This window comes from Astyanax mexicanus, chromosome 4 (assembly GCF_023375975.1).
Source record: "Astyanax mexicanus isolate ESR-SI-001 chromosome 4, AstMex3_surface, whole genome shotgun sequence".
NCBI lineage: Eukaryota > Metazoa > Chordata > Actinopteri > Characiformes > Acestrorhamphidae > Astyanax > Astyanax mexicanus.
The window spans coordinates 25,429,009-25,449,183 of NC_064411.1; the positions used below are offsets into that span (position 1 = coordinate 25,429,009).

A 20,175-nucleotide genomic window follows, 5' to 3' on the forward strand; every position below is an offset into this window, starting at 1 on the left:
CCTTCCCATAGTCCCACCACTCTTGATGGTTATGAAACAAAGTCTTCTGTAATCTAAAATTATTCCAAAAGACAATAAAGACTTTTCTAAAATTAAAATCATACAATAGAGATGCATTGAAGTGCCAGTAGGTGCTCTTGGACTTAAGATTTGCAATAAAAACTGAACATAAAACCAAACTGTGATCAGAAAACCCAATAGGCATGACCACACACCCTTTAAAAACATTAAGCTGGTGCTTAAAACAATAAAAACTATCCAGCCTGGCCAAAGACACAAAACATTCTCTCACTTGAGCCCAAGTATATTGTTTTGTATTTTTACTAAAGGCTCTCCACACATCACATAAAGTGTGAGTTTTAAATAACTCACGAAGCGTACGCTGAGAAGCAGGTTCATTATGGTTTCTATCTAAAGTATCATCTTCAGTACAGTTAAAATTCCTTCCCATTAACAAAGTCATCAGAACTGTGATTCTCCAGAGCGTTTTTAACAGTGTTAAGAAAAAGAACCCTGTCAACCCCAGATGTCTGAGCATAAATATTAAAAATAATAATCTTAAATTGCTCAAAGCGAGCAAGCACCACCAAGCACCTGCCCTCCATCACCTGCTCCACTTCACAAGAAATTGGCAGAAAATACTTTGGAAATAAAACTGCCACACCAGCTCTGGTCAAACTTAAATGACTAAAATAAATATCTCCTTCAAACTCCTTTTTCCAGTCAACTTCATTTTCTACAGTACTGTGTGTCTCCTGAACTAGCATAATATCAACATTTTCCTGTAAGCACGGTATTAAGTGCGCCAGGCTCAGCGCCAGGCCCAGCGCCAGGCTCAGCGCCAGGCTCAGCGCCAGGCACGGCACCAGGCACAGCCTCAGTCCCTGCAGCAGACTCAGACTCAGGCTCAAGCTCAATGTCTGTGTCTGCTGCACTGGTTATACCAGCATCAGAAGCCACAGGGGCAGAGGCCCGTGAAGTGCCCTCGTCTGCTGCAGCAGGACATGAACGTTTCAAGTGCCCCTCCTGTCCACACCCAAAGCATCTCATTGTGTCTGAAGTAGCAAAAACAACATATTCGAAGTCATCAATTTTAAACTTGAAAGTCACATTTAACTCTTCAATTCCAGCTTTCAAAACCATGAACACGTGCCGTCTGAAACAAACAACATGCTTCAAAGGAGGTTTAGAGCCAAGTGTCATTCTCCTCATATCAGACATGCACTGACCATAACGGCTTAACTCTGCAAGTAACAGCTCACCCTAATAAAAGGTGGAACGTTAGACAGGATTATCTTTCTGGCTGGTTTTACGAGGGGTACTACAGGTGTTAATGTATCCTGTATTACAACTCCAGTCCGAACCATTGTATTAGCTTTTTCAATGCTATCAAGTAAGATAACCACAGCACTATTCATCCTTGAGGCAGATAGAATACTTTCGTACCCAATCATCTCTCCAATAGCTAAACAACACTGTTCCACTGAGCACTTAACGCTGGGCACCAACTTAATACCGTGCTTACAGGAAAGTTGTTCAAAACGAGTTTTCTCCGCCGCTGCGGTCGACATGGCAACTGGCATATTGCCGGGAGCCGCAATAACCGGCGTTTCGCATGCTACACGCTCGCAGCTCGCGCTAAACACAATCAGAACTATTCACTACCGCCCAACAACTTCACAAAGTTCAGAAACGATAGAAAAGAGAGAAACTCACCAAGCAAACAGCCAGCCACGCTCACGCACAAACCGGCGCACACACCCGCTCACACACTCCTCACTCGCACATGCGCACAGAGAGAGAGAGAGAGAGAGAGACAGTAAGAGAGACAGTAAGAGAGAGAGAGAGAGAGAGAGAGAGAGAGAGAGAGACAGTAAGAGAGAGAGAGAGAGACAGTAAGAGAGAGAGAGAGAGTGAGTAAGTGAAAAAGGCAGTGAGAGAGAGGAAGAATTTTCATTAGTGATTCAGCTCCTCTTGCTGTCAGCTCGTATTTATCTATTTTAGAAAGACGAGTCCTCACGTACCGGGTTTTCTACGTCGATGATGTAACCACCCTGCTGCTTCTGGGTGACCCGGTAGTGTCTGAAGACGGAGCTGGTGGAGGAGAAATTCAGGAGAACACTCACACAGAGAAACAGAATAACATGCTCTGAAGGCAACAGCTTAACCTGAGCGAATCAGACTGACAGTCCATTAGCAAGTGAGGGAGTGAAGATTGAGGAGGAGAGTGAATGAAGAACAGACAGAAGAGAGGTGGGGTAAAGGGGTAAAACTGCGACATGATCAGACCAAATGCTAAGTTATTCCAATGTACATTAGAAATGTCATGGCTGCATTGTTTGATTGATGCGATGAAAACAAAATGAGATATCAATATTTACCTACAAACAGTACCCTGTCTAGAGTCTAATTTGAAAAAGATATTTTAAAACAATTATCAACGACGAATAAACAATTCATTTTAATAGCACCAGCTTACCAAATACCTGCTGAATGCTGACTGACTGATGTCCAGAAATTTAAATTCACAAAGGTGCTTTATAACTCACTTAGAGCTTGACTCGTAGATGCAGAACACCTCATTTCAGCTGGATTGGATGTACGGTTGCTGAGAAACTAGCCCCACTCCTTTTGACATATGTCCGCCAAACATATATTTTGAGTGTAGATTTTTTGCTTTTAAAGATCTTTAACAAAAACGTACCAACAACAAAAAAATCTTTTTAATATAGTGAAACCCACTGATTAATTGGTGCCATTTCCATGGTTCAGATGCTCCAGACCAATATCTTTTGGTTTGACACAATTTTGTTCTGGACCTGGTTCGTGGCAACTTTCACACCTGTTACTTGTGCAAAAAATACACAAGGTAGGTGTGAAAACACCCTTAAAAATATATGATGGTAAAGACACAGCAGGCCAGAAGCGAGGTTCCTCTTTCTCGTGTCGTACCCATTAAGGTCTTGTCGTGTGGTGACGGCGAGTGATGTTCCGTCTCTGCCAGGCCTCAGCAGCATGTTCCCACTGTCCGGATGCCTTTCCAACAGCACTTCAGCTTCAGTACGAGAAACTGGCCTGAAACACCTGCTCCACACACACACACACACACACACACACACACACACACAAACACACACAAACACACACTTGTTTAGTTTAGCTTTTGGTAATTAATGTTATTCCCTTTAGATATGGCTGCAGATCCAGGGCTTCCTGGACATAGGAAATTGTGGTAAATTGAATGCTGGTGCTGTTTTTCACCCACTGCACTCAGTCAGTCAGGTTTGTGGACGGCTCTCAGCCTTTAGTTAGGCTGTTTTATTCATATCTGCCGGAGTCATTAACCACACTCTGATAATATTTTATTTTCTGTTCTCTATAAATCCAGTCAAAACTAATTACATCTCTCTGCCGTCCTGAGTTACTGACTGCCCACCTGTCTGACCAGATACTGATGGATGTTGGACCCTCAGGTTCTCCTGTCCCCTGTCCAGCCAGATTAATAAAAAATTATAAAGTCAGCTCTTCTCCATCGCCCACCACAGATCAGCTGCAATCACTATTCTGAAAAAATGCTTTAAGACAGCATTGAAAGCATTGCAAAACTGTCCCCTGAGGTAACACTCCATGATCAGTTTACATTCTGCTGTCCAATAACCACACACACACACACACACACACACACACACACACACACAAACACTATACTCACGCAGGTATCTCCCCAACTAGTGGCAGGGAGAGGGGGGAGGAGGGGGCTCTGGACAGCGAGCGTTTTCTTCTCTGCCTCTCTTTCTCCACCACCTCCTTCAGCATGTGGAGCTGCCCGGGCAGCAGTGTCAGAGTGGTGGGCACCGCCAGCTGAGGGACGATCAATTACTGATTACTCATTTACAACATCGATCAAAAATATGAACACACCATCTCAAAAATATTTGGTGGTTACAATTCTGTGTACTTTTGACTTAAAAAAACATGTGTGTTTCCTTAAAGAGGTTACAATTCTTACCCAGTGTTAAGGAATCCCCGTCACATGTCTGCCAGTTTTGTTACATCAGATAACAGATATAATATCATTAAACAAGTCAGTGAACTAGGAGGAATTTCAGTGTGTAAAGGGTAAGAGCACAAGCCTTATCTTCACCATGTCCAGAAGCTCCGCCCACTTCTGTACAATACAGAGTTACTATATTCACTAATACCACTTACAACTTTACTACTGTACACAACACATGTCTTACGTTCACCATGACCAGAAGCTCCACCCACTTCTCTACAACACAGAGTTACTATATTCACTAATACCACTTACAACTTTACTACTGTACACAACACAAACCTTATGTTCACCATGACCAGATACTCCGCCCACTTCTCTACTACAATACAGAGTTACTATATTCACTAATATCACTTACAACTTTACTGTACACAACTCAAACCTTATGTTCACCATGTCTAGAAGCTCCGCCCACTTCTGTACAATACAGAGTTAATATATTCACTAATACCACTTACAACTTTACTACTGTACACAACACATGTCTTACGTTCACCATGACCAGATACTCCGCCCACTTCTCTACTGGACTCTGAGATACCAGACCTTCATACAGTGGAAAAGTATTTTCTATTTTCTATTAATTGTTTAGGTAATCTACAGTTACAGTAAATACAGGAATCACCAAAATAATCTGTTTTGTACCCATACTACTGCGGTATTTGCCCAGAGACGGATTTCTGGTTCAGTTGATTCAGTTAAGCTGAATTTTAGGATCTCTCAGTACTTCCTCAGTGATCATTACTGTTTCAGCCCCTGGCTGTGAAGTTTAAGTGCGACTGGCGGCTTTAGTTTAACAGCTGGCTGAGATTTAGCACATACACCATCAAATTAAAGCTGACATCCTGCACTTTAACCTCTTGTCCCGTGCTAGATCATGTCTGAGAGACGCTGTGCTGTCCATGCTTTTCTACAGTCAGTGGCCATTCCCCTTGTATTTTACCACAATGTTGTAACTAAGCTGTTTTGCCTAATTGTTAAAAATCCTGCAGTCTGCAGGCCTGTTACAATAATGACATTTCTATTATTTTAAGATCATTTTATGCCATTAAAAAAAATATTAAGTTAGTATTATCATTTGTAATGTAATGTAATTATCATTATAATGCATTTTATTCCATTCAATTTAAATAATTAACTTTTAATTGTTAACAAAATGAACAAAATAATTGCTATTATTTATTTTATTCATATTGTGACAGCTTTATGAGATAAAAATGGGGCTGTTTTGTCATTAAAACTAAAATCTGGGGATGAGTGGAGCTACACATTGTAGCCAGCAGAAGCACTAGAGCTGTGGCAGCTGATGGGTATGGATTCAATTTAACACTGAGTGCGATTTGTGTCCTATTTTCCCTACATCTCCATAATCAAGCACTTTTTCTCTAAAGTAATTGTACTTCAATTGTACTTAGTCATTTGTATAAAATGTTTGGATTAGCAGGAAATAAACCTCCATTCAGATGGTTTAAAGTGTAAATTCTTCAACAATCATCACCACAATCACCCAACAAACTCCGAAATCAACTAACGCTGTAAACCGAGACATGCCAGAAGGAATAGAACATTCCCGAAGCATTAACATACAGAACAATGCATTAACAGGATTAAGAGTTTATGATTTATGGCTTCTATTGTTCTGCTAAGCTAAGGGTGCTTAGAAAAATACACCATCTGACCTCGATCTTCAACACAAAGCCTAAATGCAACACAGCCAACAATTCTCTGATTTATATGATTTTTTCAGGAGAGACTGGCTTACTGAGCTTCTGAATTAATTATTATATGCTGCCGTAAGAACAAAAACAAAAGATACAGAAGCATACAAATTTGCATATCCACAGACTGGAACTACAAAGCCTGATAAAGACACTTTTATAGAAACACAGATACAAGATAAAAAGCTGATATATGTCTTGCACTTAAAAATGCAAAAAAAATGTAAAGTAGCATTTACAGGCTGAGGAGTGTGTCCTTTATGTAGTTTTGGGAAAAACTCCCATTCTGTTTAGCTGAAAGTGTGTTCTGCCTTTAAAAACACAATAAATAACATTGAACAAAGTACAAATAAAATAGAATAGTCATAAGTAGGTACGCTTTTGCATTTACACATATTAAATGACAATATTATGTATTTCTATTTGATATTTAACTAATATTTAAAAAAACACTGATATTTACCAGTCACCAATTTGCCATAATATTTACACTGCCAATTGGCTTATTGTTTAATATAGTATTTGAAGACTACCCTCTGCAATTGTAGAACTACAAAGTGTCAGTGGAGCTGATGAGATGGACAGTGACAGTAGAAGCCAGGACGTGGGTTAATGTAATAGCTAACTGGTGCAAAATATAAAGTATGATATATTTGAATTGTACGCTATGGTAAACTCAAATTAAAATTTGTGGCTTAGTGGTGAAAACAGCGCTGCTTCCAGCGCTGGGGTCCTGGGTTCATGGCCCTATCTGGATGGAGTTTTAATGTTGTCTGCGTGAGTTTCCTCTTTTTTGGACTTGGAGGAAATTCCTGTGTCCAATGCAGTCTTCCAGGTGGACGGTCTTTCCGGTTAAGAGTATGCTGTGCACGACTGGCTGCCACTTCTTATGGTGTGTGTTGAGTGTGTGTAGAATGTAAATGTAAGCATCATAAGTGGCAAAAAGGCACTGTATAAGTGTAATAGCAACACTGTACTCACATCGACTACAGAGTAGAGAAATCCTTTCCACAGCTCCCGTGCCTCCAAGTTAGGAGCCTGAGGAAAAAAAAAAAAAAAAAAGAGGAAAAACTGGTTATTGTAATTGATTAGTTGCTACATAGGCACACTTAAAGCCTTCAGGCTTCAGAACACACTTCTCTACTTTTACTAAATTCACTTACTCAACAGTGCTGCATGTAGGAGCAGGAGCAGTAGGAGTAGAGGCCTTAGGAAACTATTCAGCACTGGTGCTTTGTAATGATACCAGTTTCAGTCAGTTCACCCATAATTCAATGTACTGGTGATGTTCTAGCAGCCCTATCAGTTTTGGAAATAACGGAAATAGCATCCTAACATGGCAAAAATTACAATAAATAACATAAATGACATAAATCATAAACCTCCACACACTCCGCATTCTTGATTCATTTTACCTCAACAATTTAATCACAAACTACAAATGTGGACTCTGACTCTGCTCTTTTACTGCCTTGCATTACCAATTTACAACTTATGACATTGAAGCAAACAAGGTAGTAAACCAGACAATACTCCCGTAAACTTATATGACCTTTAAATTCAGTGCCAGCTCATTTTCCAGTAACTGATAGTATCTGTTATATAGTGTTTCGTTTGTTTCCCTGTTTTATGTGCCAGTATGAGCTAAAATTCGAGCAGCAGAAAAAAAAATCCTCTGTCACATTTGACACACTGTGTGTTAAAACTCAAAGTCAGGGGGTAGGGTGTGCTGATTCTTGTTGGGATAGAGGGGTGGGGTGTGCTGATTCTTGTCGGGAATATTTTCATCTCAGTGTTTGACAGATGGTGATGGCAAGTTGAGTTGATGCCAAGAAGCTCAACTTTGGTCTTATCTTACCACATCACATTCCCCTAAGTCTTTTCTGAATTATTCAGGTGTACACTGGCAAATTTCACATAAGCCTCCTTGAGCAGAGGGGATTTATGGGATCTCATTCTATTATGGTGAAGTGTGTTACGAATGGTTTTCCAGATCCCTTGAGATCATTAACCTCAGAATCATCCTTACAACACAAAATTAGAGCTTGCATGGAGCGAGGGCGAGAGTGAGAGTTATCCTGTGTTTCTTCATTTTCTAATTATTTTGTTAGCAATGGTCTTTTTCCCATTCCAGTCTTGTGCAGGTGTACAATCTTGTCCCTGATGTCTTTTAACAGCTCTTTGGTTCTGCCCATGGTGGTCAAGAGGTTTATTTTTTTTTTCTTGCTGGTGTGTAGGGGATAGCTTAATTACTTAATCAAATCCAATTTATTTTACAATATTTACTGATGTTTATTTGTCTGGAGTTTGCCATTCTTTCTCTCTGTTAAAATAAACATACCATAAGAAATATAGAATATTCATGAATTTGTAATGTGATGAACAAAATCAGTAGGGGATCAAATTATTATTTTCTCCACTGTATCCCCTTGTATCACAATATAATCACAAAGAATTAAATCCCTGTATAAGCCCTGTATCATTCACTAAATTTCTTCTAATACACACCACTTATCCCAACTGTACCAAGTGAATTAGTTTACAGGGAGATGAATCAAGCAGCTGAACAAACTGTTCTGTGACTGGTGCAGAATGATGCTGAATTTTGCTCACAGTCAGTTTGATCTCGCCGTCTTTCATGCGCAGGTTCACTCTGGCTGCTTCCAGATTCCTGTCTCGACTGCAGTCGTCAATCAAAGAGACAAAACCACTCAAGTCCAGCTTCTCCACATACTGTCATAGGGAAGAGACGCGCACACACACACACACACACACACACACATTAACGCAACTGGACCAGAGCACACAAGTACACTAAAATCTAGTACACTAAAACTGTAACTGTGTTTTTCTTCTGCATGTATTCAGAGGGCTGAACACAGAACCAGGAGGACTCAGAATTGGTTTCTGTTGTTTAAAAATATAAAGATCAAAATAAAGATGGACAGATCAGTATTTCTGTGGCTCATATCAATCACATATCAATTGAGGGCTGGGCTAGATTTTTCTTTCCAGGAAAATATTTTTTTCATTATTATGGTAAAATTGTTTTACGATAATTAATAATCTTTAAAAATTATCTGATGGATTAACTGAATAAGTCAAAAAAATGTCTAGGATAATATAGGCAAAAAAATGCAGTCCTAGCAGATACTGATATATTGGTTACATTCTTTATTCTAATCTCAGTTATGCAAATTAGTTCTGTAAATTGTAAAATTAATAGGACTGTCATTAACGCACACAATTAGTTTGGAATCAGAACACGTCATTATTTTTCATGCAAGTTGATTTGCACCAAGTTTGACCCCAACTTCCACCGTAATCTGCCCCACCCCCGCCTAATGCCCTAATTATTTTTCTGGCTGAATGACAAAAAAATTCCAACACGGACAACACAATGCCAGAGGAGACATCCCCTGTGTGTGCAGTGTCCAATAGTAATGCCCAGAGTCAATCTCAGTTCAGACTTCCAGCTCTGACCCAGATAGTGGGCTTAGGGGCATGAGAAACACAAAGCACATGGAGCAGATAGATCACTTAGACTTGCTCCGGCAGTATTCCTCATACTTATTTATTAGTTCATACATAAGCTATTTCAGCACCAAAGCACATTTATGGCGTTACTTACAGTAAAATAAATGAAATAAAGGTCCAACACAGCACACACTCTGATTCTTTAAGCTTTAAGTACACATTACTGAATACTGTTTGTTAAATGTTTCCCTCGAGCCATTTAAATGCTCATCCCCCCAATGTGAGCATATTCCATACCAATTAAGTTATAATTCAGAAATCCTTACAACCAACCTGAGATGTTTACAATAAATTTGTCATGCATTCTTTATTCCAGTGTTCCATGTTGGTTTTATCTCACTTCAAAAATACAAGTTTATACAAGTATTTTAATTGACACCACTAATTTAAATATAATTGCATTTTACATTTGTAACATTCATTCTTTTATTTACATATAAATTTATATATACACTACAAAAACTTGCTTCTTAAAAAAAAACAAGTGTGTTTAATTACAATTGATTACAGAATATTGTTGTGATTAGCGTAATTACACTATCAATTGACACCACTAAAAATTAAGCTACAATTACATAAAAACTGAACATCTTGCTCTGTTTAGATATTTTCTTTTCATTATCCATGTGATTGTGTTTATAAAACTTTACAAACTAAACACAAAACAGAAAGTTTTGATAGTCTCTCATCCAAATTCACTTTAATGCTTACATGTGTGTCCTTGGCGCTGTTGAAGAAATATAAAGTATTTCCACACAAACACGTCCAGAGACGCCGCGATACCTGCAGAAAAAGAGAAAAAAGCCATTTTTGGTGCCTTTAATACAAATGTTCTATAAAAATCTAGTACATATTTTTCCTACTTCCCACCTTTTACCTCAGCCAGATTGATGTTTAAAGTTTGTCCTTATATTTTATCACAAGAGCTACAAGGTTAATATGGTGAACACAGAAAGTACCAGTCAAAGGGTTGGACACAACTTCTCATTAAGTGATTTTATCTTTTTTCCTACATAGTAAATGAAAACTGAATTCATCCAGACTATGATGGAACACATAAGGAATCATGTAGGAACTTAATGATAGCATTTAGGTGCTCTTATCTGGCGGCTGTTAATTTGTCGTTTCTGAGGCTGGTAACTCAATTAAGCTATCCTGTGCAACAGAGGAAACTCTTGCTCTTCCTTTATGGGGGCGGTTTGGATGGTCTTCGCGACTGCACTTAAGGAGAAGTTCTTGAAATCTTTCAGATTGACTGACCTTCGTTTCTTAAAGTATTTTTTTTCTTAACTTAGTTGAGTAGTTCTTGCCATAATATGGAACTACACACCAAATGTACACTATATGGTGCACCGGATTATAAGGCGTACTGTCAATGAAAATATATTTTCTGGTCTATTTTCATACAAGGGACACACCAGATTACACCAGATTAAGGCGCACTATGCCACTCTAGTAAGGTACAGAGATGTTGCCATGTTTTCCTACTAATTTGGCAGATCTCGCCACTAGGTGGTGGTAGAGGGGTAAGTAAAAGCTAAACTAAGTAAGCAAAACTGTAATTCTTAAAAACAAAAAACTTTCTTTTAAAGTCAAACCAGTGCTGGATATTAATCTACACAGATTTCTCTCCTGAAAATGATTTATTTGGGTGAGTAAAGTGCTTCCGTCTATTGACAGTAACCTTAGTTTTCTAGATTTCTCCAACATTAAGGCTAGAGCATGGGTCAGACATTTAGATATTTAGTGGATCCCTAGTTCTTTAGCAATACTCTTATAAAATTGAACCCCAACACACACCCTGCATACAAAGCTTTCATTACTTTCATCACCACTGTTTTGTCATCTGTCAACCCCCTGACACACTCACCCGCCCACATACACTCACTGTCTCTCTTTCTCTCTCTCTCTCATACACACACACACACACACACACACGCAATGTTAATCAGCCTCGCATTTGAGAGGCTAAAGGGCTGACTTCTGCTCTCTTTTTTTCCTAAATTTCAACAGTCTCGCCAAATCCAGCGCTCAGTGGCAGCTCACATCCCCCAAGGGCTGTCACACACACATGCAGACACACTCCCAGAGCACAGCTGCCTCCAATTCACACCCCCCTGCCTTTAATCACACACACACAAACAGCCCCTCTGCACCTGAACATCATGCTGCCCTAACCCCCCAAATATCAATATTACGTCTGTCCCTCTTTGTCCAAAAATTTCCTCCCAATTACATTATATTAATGAGCCAGCTGATGCTAAACACTCACCATAAATCACACCACACACCTCCGCTGTGTGTGTGTGAGACACTTCAGTCTCTGAATTTCAGGAGTGAGGAAACCCACTGTTACAGAAAAGTGAAATCAGATTGTGCCATTCTGCAGCAGGAGTGAGGTCATATTCTCCCTGGAGCAGTGCCAAAAATATCCCACTGCTCAGCAAACCCTTTCTTCATAACCCCTGTGATAGATATGTCCAAAAAATTACGCACAACCTTTCTAATGAAAGCACTGATTCAAGCACTTTACGTTTCAATCGTTGCTGACTGATTTTCCTTCCACCTCCTTCATACTTGGGTTTTGCAGCAGGAAAATGATCCAAAGCAGACAAATAAGTTCACCTTTGAATGTCTTAAAAAAAACTAAATTAAGGTTTTGGAGTGGCCAAATTAAAGTCTGATTAAAATGCTGTGGATGATCTTAAACAGGATGTTTAAATCCTCCAATGTGTCTGAATTAAAATAATTCTGTAAGGAAGAGTGGAACAGAATTCCTCCAAAGAGATGTGAAAGACTTGTTACCAGTTATCAGTAAGGTTTGATTGCAATTGTTGGATATATTTTTTCCTTTAAAAAATAAAATTATCATTTAAAAAGGGCCTTTTATATTTACTCAGATTATCTTTGTCTGATATTAAAGTTTGTTTGATAATCTAAAGAAATCTGTGGAGGGGCAAATTCTTTTTCACACCACTGTATGTTTTTTCCTTTTGCTAAAAAGTTGCAATTGGCAAATGTTTGTTTAATTATTTATTTTCTAAACTGTAATAACACAATATCCAGGGTTTGAAGAAAAATACAATAAAAATATAATAAAACAGAATTTGCAAAAAGATAAAAATGGATTTCATAAGAGCCTAAACATTAAGCTTTGGAGCAGTGGAACTGTCTGTTCTCTGGAATAATGGAGATCCACCCAATACTTTTGAATGGGATGTGCTGGGGAGTTGAAGTTGAACTGGAGACTTCAGGACTTTAGGAAGTTTCTGAATGGAAGCTCTTATCCATCACACACCACAGATCAGCTGCTCATCTTCAGTTTTACTCTCCACTACAGATTACATCCAAGCTTACATGAACTCTAACTGCTGTCTTTAGTGGCACTGCTATACTCTTGAATATATAAAACCTATGTAGATGTATAAAATATTTTTTTAATTTTAATTTAAAAGCTGTTTGACCAGTGGTAGGATGATCCCCACTTAAATGTGAGTCTTGGTCCTCCCAAGGTTTCTTCCTCCTCCTCCAGGTCTGAGGGAGTTTTTCCTTGCCTCCGTGCTCACTGAGGGTTCTGTATTCTGTATTTTCTATGTTTAATGTTTTGCCTGATTCTTTGTCCTGTAATCATGTTTCTGTAAAGCTGCTTTGTGACAACACCATTTGTAAAAAGCGCTATACAAATACATTTGATTTGATTTGATTAATTCTTTATAGCATTGGTTCCAGGAGATATGAGGAACATTTATTTGTGGTTCTGGTTTATGTTAACTTGACAGGTTTCATGTTATGCTATCAACTTCCAGTTCTACCATATCTCACAAAAATGCACAGAGGAACTCATTATGTTCATGAAACCAGTTTGAGACCATTTCTGCGTCACGGCACAAATCATTCTCAGTAGCCATTAGAAGGTCTGTGGCATTCAATCACAGACTAACTGGTATTAAAAAGAAAATACTCCTCGTATCTATCCACCTCCTCCACCCACCTGAACTGTTCATACAAACGATGCAGAAGGAAATGCTGAATGGTTGTGCAGCTAAAGTGACATGAAATGAATAATAACCACATATGAAGGGATTAGTGGAAAACAGAAAAAACACATGCACATGGACATATTTTGATAATGATGCTAAAACAATATTTCGTGCATGCCTAGGTTGCCAGGGCTTTCCATGTTGTTGCAATAATGTTAAATATTCATTGCTATGGTGTTGCTAAATTTGTTGCATTATTGGACTATCAAATTATATTCTGATTCAGCAAATATAATTACTTTATTTATCAGAGAATAAGTATGCTATTAATATAATTAATTTAAAAGAAATAGATGTTAATAAATTATTGTTATTACTGTAAGTAGTTGTACTAGAAGTAGAAAATAAATCAGGAGATGCTAAATTCAGTTTAACATCCCCCTCTCCTCTCCCCCATCCCTCTCCCTTTGCTCTGCACGCCCACTGTGTCATTTGGTACCCAGCTATTCTTCTCCCAGAAGGTTCCTCCTGTAATAAATTATCTCTGGAGCCGTCAGTCCGTGTACACAACAATGTCAGCTAGCTCACCAACTGCTGTTACACTGCTCTACGAACTGTGACTCTCATATAAGCAATATGAATTACCATGTGGATGATTTACATCAACAGAGATTTACCCAAAGAGGCTAAGCTCCACCCCTTTATCTGACACACAATGGGCATGACACCCATGATGTGATTCAAGCCAGGCGCTTTGTCTTTAGTTCCATTTTTTTAATTTAATTTCCAGTTACTTACACATAGTTCCCAAATATGATACTAAAGTACACTGAAGGCTATTTGTTAAGCATATGTCACTGATTTAAAACAGCATTTGAAAATCTATAAATACATAATGAAGCATTCCACAAAAAAGCTTTCTAAAATGAAAAGTAATTAAAACATGCTGCAGCAGCTTTATAGATGTTTTTTTCAGGTTTATAGTAACTGTGGATGCCTTATTATGTAGTAAGTTTCAGAATGGTCTCCAAACCAGAATTTGTGTCTGATACCAAATGAATGACCTTAACTAATTTAGTTACTGAATTGTTGTAACTGTCAAATTACACTAATACGAATATAATAGACTCTTGGAGTAGTCTGAACAATATGTGGTCAGTTTTCTCAGACAGGGATTTATCATAGTCTACACAACTACACAACTTTTTCCATTAAATAGAAAAGGTATAATTTATAAATAGGCTTAATCCCTAATTGTAGATTTTTAATTAAGATTTTACATGTTTAATTTAGATTTTTTTATTTGTTGTAATATTTCTTTTTAATATGCCTATAGAGATATGAAATATATGGGCATTTATACCATGGCATACTAAAATTTGGGCCCCCCTGTTCAAAATAATGGCTACTGCAAATTTACTGTTTATTTAACTTCTGCTTTTAACCCATCTGTGTACATGCACACCAGTAAGCACGCTCAGAAGAAACAGAACGCGCAGAAGAAACATGATTTTGTTTCCCCAACTATAATTGTTTCCCAATTATAAAGCTGGTTCTGTGCTGGGATTAGAACTGGAGTCCTTAACACCACTGGCAGAGAGGAGAGCCCTCAGCCAGCACATCATGAACATCATAGACAATGTTCACCATCCTCTACACAGCACCATCACCAGGCAGAGGAGCTCATTCAGCGGCAGACTGCTGTCCCAGTCCTGCTCCACAGACAGACTCCGAAAGTCTTTTGTCCCTCAGCACAGCAAACTGAAGACTCTGTGACACTTTTTCATTCCGGCATTCTTGCTGATGGCTTTTACATTATTTTTTAAGTCCTACCCTGTTTTGCACTATTAGTTTATTCACTATTCACTGTTTACATATCTACAGCACAGCTAAATTTAAGTTATTATATAACTGTGTATTTGAACTGTAAGTATGGCTGACATCAGTTATCCTTTGGTTATACTTTATGCACATCTATCTAATTATATGCCATATCGCGCTACCCTGTCCTAACTCTATTTTTGCTAGTAAACTCAAATTTACTGCGTTTACTGTAGTTTTTCTAGCATAAACAGTCTTTTCAGAAATTAGGTATGAAATGCTAAGCAGTTACTACCAGAGAGAGGTAAATTCAGTGTAAATTATCATATGGCTAATCAGAATTACAGTAAGCATAGCCTTATGTGGTGCTGGTCAGAATGGATTTATATTGCTTAGATCTGATATCATTGCTAGTAAATGTGTTGAATCTCTAAAACGAATTTTTGAGTTATCCTGGTATTACACAGAGATCTGTATTTAAGATTCGACTGGTACAGTGCGAATTAGGACTGGAAACAGTGGTGTACTTTATGGCTAAAAAAATCAGCAGCTGATTTTTCATCTATTACACTCCCCTCGCCTTGCCCATCCACACACACACACACACACACACACACGCCACACCATCTTCACACACACCAAAGACACACAGACAGAGAGACACACACACACACACTACAGACACACACCATCCACACAAACACACCCCAGACACACACACACACCATCCACACAAACACGAACACACACACACCATCCACACAAACACGAACACACACACACACACACACACACACACACCATCCACACAAACACGAACACACACACACAAACACACGCACACACACACACACACACACCATCCACACAAACACACCCCAGACACACACACACACACCATCCACACAAACACAAACACACACACACACACACACCATCCACACAAACACACCCCAGACACACACAGGCATGTGGAAGGGAGGCGGTGTGCGAGGTGAGCGGGCTTACCTTCTCCTTCGGGCCCCGTTTCTCAAGGTATCCCTCGTAGTAGCAGGGCGGCAGCTGGGCTCGTGTCCCGCCGGGTCGCGGCTTCACCGGGGCGGTCGCCATGAGCCGGGTCGCTCGGTGGGTCTCCACTGCCGGACTGCGGCTCTGACACTAGGCGAAAATCGGCGCCACGCCTTCCTCAGGCCGGGGGGTGGTGCTGTTGTCTTCATTTCCCGCCCGTTTTACGTCAAACCCCGCCTTCTTTACTACCCCGCACTGGGATTGGCGCGTGTTTTCAGACCTGCTGCTCTTATTGGGCAGACCGCGTGAGAGAATCCACCAGTAGCCAATCCCCTCAGGGCAGGAGGCGAGGCCTGTCTGAATCCGGGTCTGTAATGAAATAAGGCTAAGTAAAGCGCGAGTCAGGCAGACAATAGTGCGGCGCGTGCTGTCGCTCAGAGAGAGAGGGCACTGCGCAGCCTCAGGGCATCACCAGCAAACAGCCTGTTCCAGGATCAGCTCTACCACTGAGAGAAATACTGGAACCAGTGGTGGATTATGATCGGCCCCTAGGCTAGACTTTAAATAGGCCCCGCATCCCAAGAGAGAGAGAGAGAGAGAGAGAGAGAGAGAGAGTCTGACGGTACGCGTCCACTGGCACTTAAGCCCCGACGCATCCCATTCATTTCAATGGAGAGAGCCGCCGCATGCCGCGGTGCATACTGGGTTGCGTTGCGTTGAGCGCAGCCCCCCCCCTCCGGCAGGAAAGTTTTTTTTTTTTTTTTTTTTCCCTTTATTTTACAATATCAACTTACAAACAAAAACAAGGCACCAATAGTAATACAAGGCATCAGCATCACCGAGTTGAGTAACATGTGTACAAAAAATAAATAAATAAATAAAATAAAATAAAATAAAAAAAAAAAAAAATATATATATATATATTTAGAGATTTACATCAGATCACATTTTTAATTAAAAAACAAAGTTTTTCAGCAGACTTGTTTTTAACTAAATTAAGAGACTCCAAAAAATTCTTAAGGTAATTTTTAAAATGGTATACATTAGGGTTAGTTTTAAAAAATCTACATTTATGAATGAAAAACTTTCCCAATAAAATTAAATTATTTATCAAAAATTCTGTCTTGGGGTTCTGAGAATAACTACCAAATTTGATTATTTTTGAATTCAAAGCTGGCAAATCAAATCCTTGATCGTGGAGCCTATCCCACAAACTGCACCAGAAATCTTGGATGACGTGACACTGAAAAAAAAGATGATCTAAATCCTCCTCTTCATCACTGCAGAATATGCATCCATCAGTCTCTAATTTAAATCTAGACTTTATAAAATACTTAGTCGGATAAATGTCATTTAGAATTTTAAAATGGACTTCCTTTACTTTAGGAGGAAGAGGAAAATAAATATATTTAGTTCTAATTTTATAGATTATATCAAGACCATAGTCATTAACAATATATTGCCGCTTAACCTGACCAGGATACAACTCTTTCTGTAACACTCTCCGAATGAACCTGATAGTTATCTTTTCACTATTAAAGTCTGTATCTTCTATATAGAGTTGACTCAGAGCAGGAGAGGTTTTGGAGTGACACACATCTTCTTTAACCATAGATTTAAGAACAGCTGGGATAGCATTTATCAATTTGTTGTAACTCTTCCCATCAAAAACAACATTAAATTTCAAACAAAAGTCTTTGAACGATAACATATCCCCATTGTCATCCATAAAGTGTGGTGGTGTGAAATTATGTTTATACAAGAGTTTCCAATAAAGCAGGACCTGTTGATGAAAATCTGACAGCTTGATGGGTAACTTATTATAGTCAAAATCACATCTTAAGAGAAAATCAATTCCCCCTACATTCTGAAAAACAACATTAGGAATGATACACCAGAAAGACTGTGAATCATTACAAAATGCTCTCAGCCAATTAAGTTTTAGAACACCATTCATGGAGCTGAAATCAATTACTTTAACACCACCTTCCTCATAGTTTTTAACCATATCTTCTCTTCTAATATAATGACATTTATTTTTCCATACAAAATTAAAGTTGATTTTGTTTATGGCTTTAATAATGTCAGGTGGCATCGCCAAAGAAGATGCAGGGTAGATCAGTCTGGATAAACTATCCATTTTGGTTAGGAGAGTACGTCCAAAGATAGTGATATCCCTTGGAATCCATTTATTTAAAATTAATTTACATTTTTCAATATTATTGTGCATATTATTCTTCTCAGAGACTGCTTTATCTTTACAAATCAATATTCCCAAATATTTTACTTCTTTCTTTACTTTTATATTATATAGTGTTTGCAAAGGATATTCATGAATGGTAAGAATTTCACATTTGTCTATATTTAATAGTAAACCAGAGGCTTTAGAGAAACAATCTATAGTTTGTAGCACTAATGGAATTTGACTGCTGTCCTTTAAAAAAAGAGTTGTATCATCTGCCAATTGACTTATCAGTATCTTTTTTCCAAATATATCAATCCCTTCTATGTTACTGGACTTAATTAAAATTGATAACATTTCAGCCACCATAATAAACAATAAAGGGGAAGCGGGACAACCCTGTCTTATACCTCTTTTAACCTGAAATCTAGGGCTGGTACCACGAGCCAAGGAGACTGAACTGTTAATGTTATTGTAAAGCATTTCAACAATATTAAGAAATTTTGGTCCAAAACCAAAGTGAGCCAGTGTCTGCATTATAAAAGGGTGCTCAACACAATCAAAAGCCTTATAAAAATCTAAGAATAACATATAACCCCCTTCATTAAATAAATCGCTATAGTCAAGCAAATCTAATACAAGTCGAATATTATTGTGTATTGAACGGTCTTTTAAAAAGCCAGATTGGGTTTCACTAATTATTGCCGAGATCCCTCTTTTTAATCTTGCAGCCAGAGCTCCAGAGAGAATTTTATAGTCTGTGTTTAACAAAGTAATCGGTCTGAGATTATTTATTAATCGTTTATCCTTACCAGATTTAGGGATTAGAGAAATTAACCCTTCCTTCATACTAGGAGTCTTTCTCACTATGCATGCATGTAAAGCCCTAAATAAAATATTTTTAATATCATTCCAAAAAAAACGATAGAAATTGGCAGTCAGCCCATCAGTACCCGGTGATTTATTTAATTGCATTTTAAATACCACTACCTCTAGTTCCTCTAGCCTAATTTCAGACTCACACAGATGTTTAAATGACTCTTCAATTTGTGGAATCTTGTTTTGGATTTTCTGAAAAAGATCATTGGAGTAATCTATTGAGAAGTAGGAGGAGTATAGATTAGAAAAAAAATTAAAAACTTCCGTTTCTATAGTCTTATCGTCATTGTATTCCTGATCATTAATTAATAAAGTCGTTATAGAGTTCCTTTGTTGTCTGCTTTTTTCTAAGCGACTAAAATATGAAGAATTTTTTTCCCCATCTTCCATCCATCTAGCTCTCGCCCTAATAAAGGCACCATGTGCCCTTTTAAGATATAAAGCATCTAATTTAGTTTGTAGTTCCATTAAATTTGGGCTGTTTGACTCAACAGAGTTACACATTTTATTGATTTCTCTAAATAAATCACTTTCATATTGTTTTATTTCATATTGTTTTTTTTATTTCTTTGCTAAAATATATAGTCTCCAATCGTATTTTGTATTTTAAGAAGTCCCATTTATTTGCATCATCTATAATTGAGTGATCAGCTTCAACTTCCTTTATAACTTTTTTAATCCTGGCACAATACTCCTCATTGTCTAATAAACTGGCATTAAATTTCCAATAACCTTTATGTCTATTTGTCTTTACAGAAGGTCCTACTATTAAGCTAACATAACAATGATCAGATAGTGGAGCTTTAGAAATTGCACTTTTTGTGGTGCATGTTAAAAAATAATCACTTATTAACCAATAATCTAGTCTAGATTTACATTGCCCATTAGGTTTTATCCATGAATATTCAGCATGTCCCGGATTCAATACTCTCCACACGTCAGTTAAGTTGTTATCGGTCATAAAGATATTTAACATAGTGTTATATTGTT

At 38.2% G+C, this 20,175-nt stretch overlaps 1 protein-coding gene across 2 annotated transcripts in view; it reads right to left on the bottom strand.

Annotated features, from left to right (window-relative positions):
- stap2a (signal transducing adaptor family member 2a) overlaps positions 1-16,298 on the bottom strand; it is a 38,124-nt gene extending 21,826 nt beyond the window's left edge. The window contains exons 1-7 of one of the 2 annotated variants that reach the window (XM_022663649.2): positions 16,125-16,298; positions 10,027-10,098; positions 8,392-8,511; positions 6,760-6,816; positions 3,713-3,861; positions 2,953-3,084; positions 2,025-2,094 (exon numbers count right to left, since the gene is read on the bottom strand). In XM_022663649.2, coding sequence (XP_022519370.1) covers positions 2,025-2,094; positions 2,953-3,084; positions 3,713-3,861; positions 6,760-6,816; positions 8,392-8,511; positions 10,027-10,098; positions 16,125-16,226 — 702 coding nt within the window. In that variant the 5' untranslated portion in view covers positions 16,227-16,298. The remainder of the gene's footprint in view (positions 1-2,024; positions 2,095-2,952; positions 3,085-3,712; positions 3,862-6,759; positions 6,817-8,391; positions 8,512-10,026; positions 10,099-16,124) is intronic. The other variant, XM_022663650.2, reaches the window with a different exon arrangement.
- Positions 16,299-20,175: the final 3,877 nt, after the last annotated feature.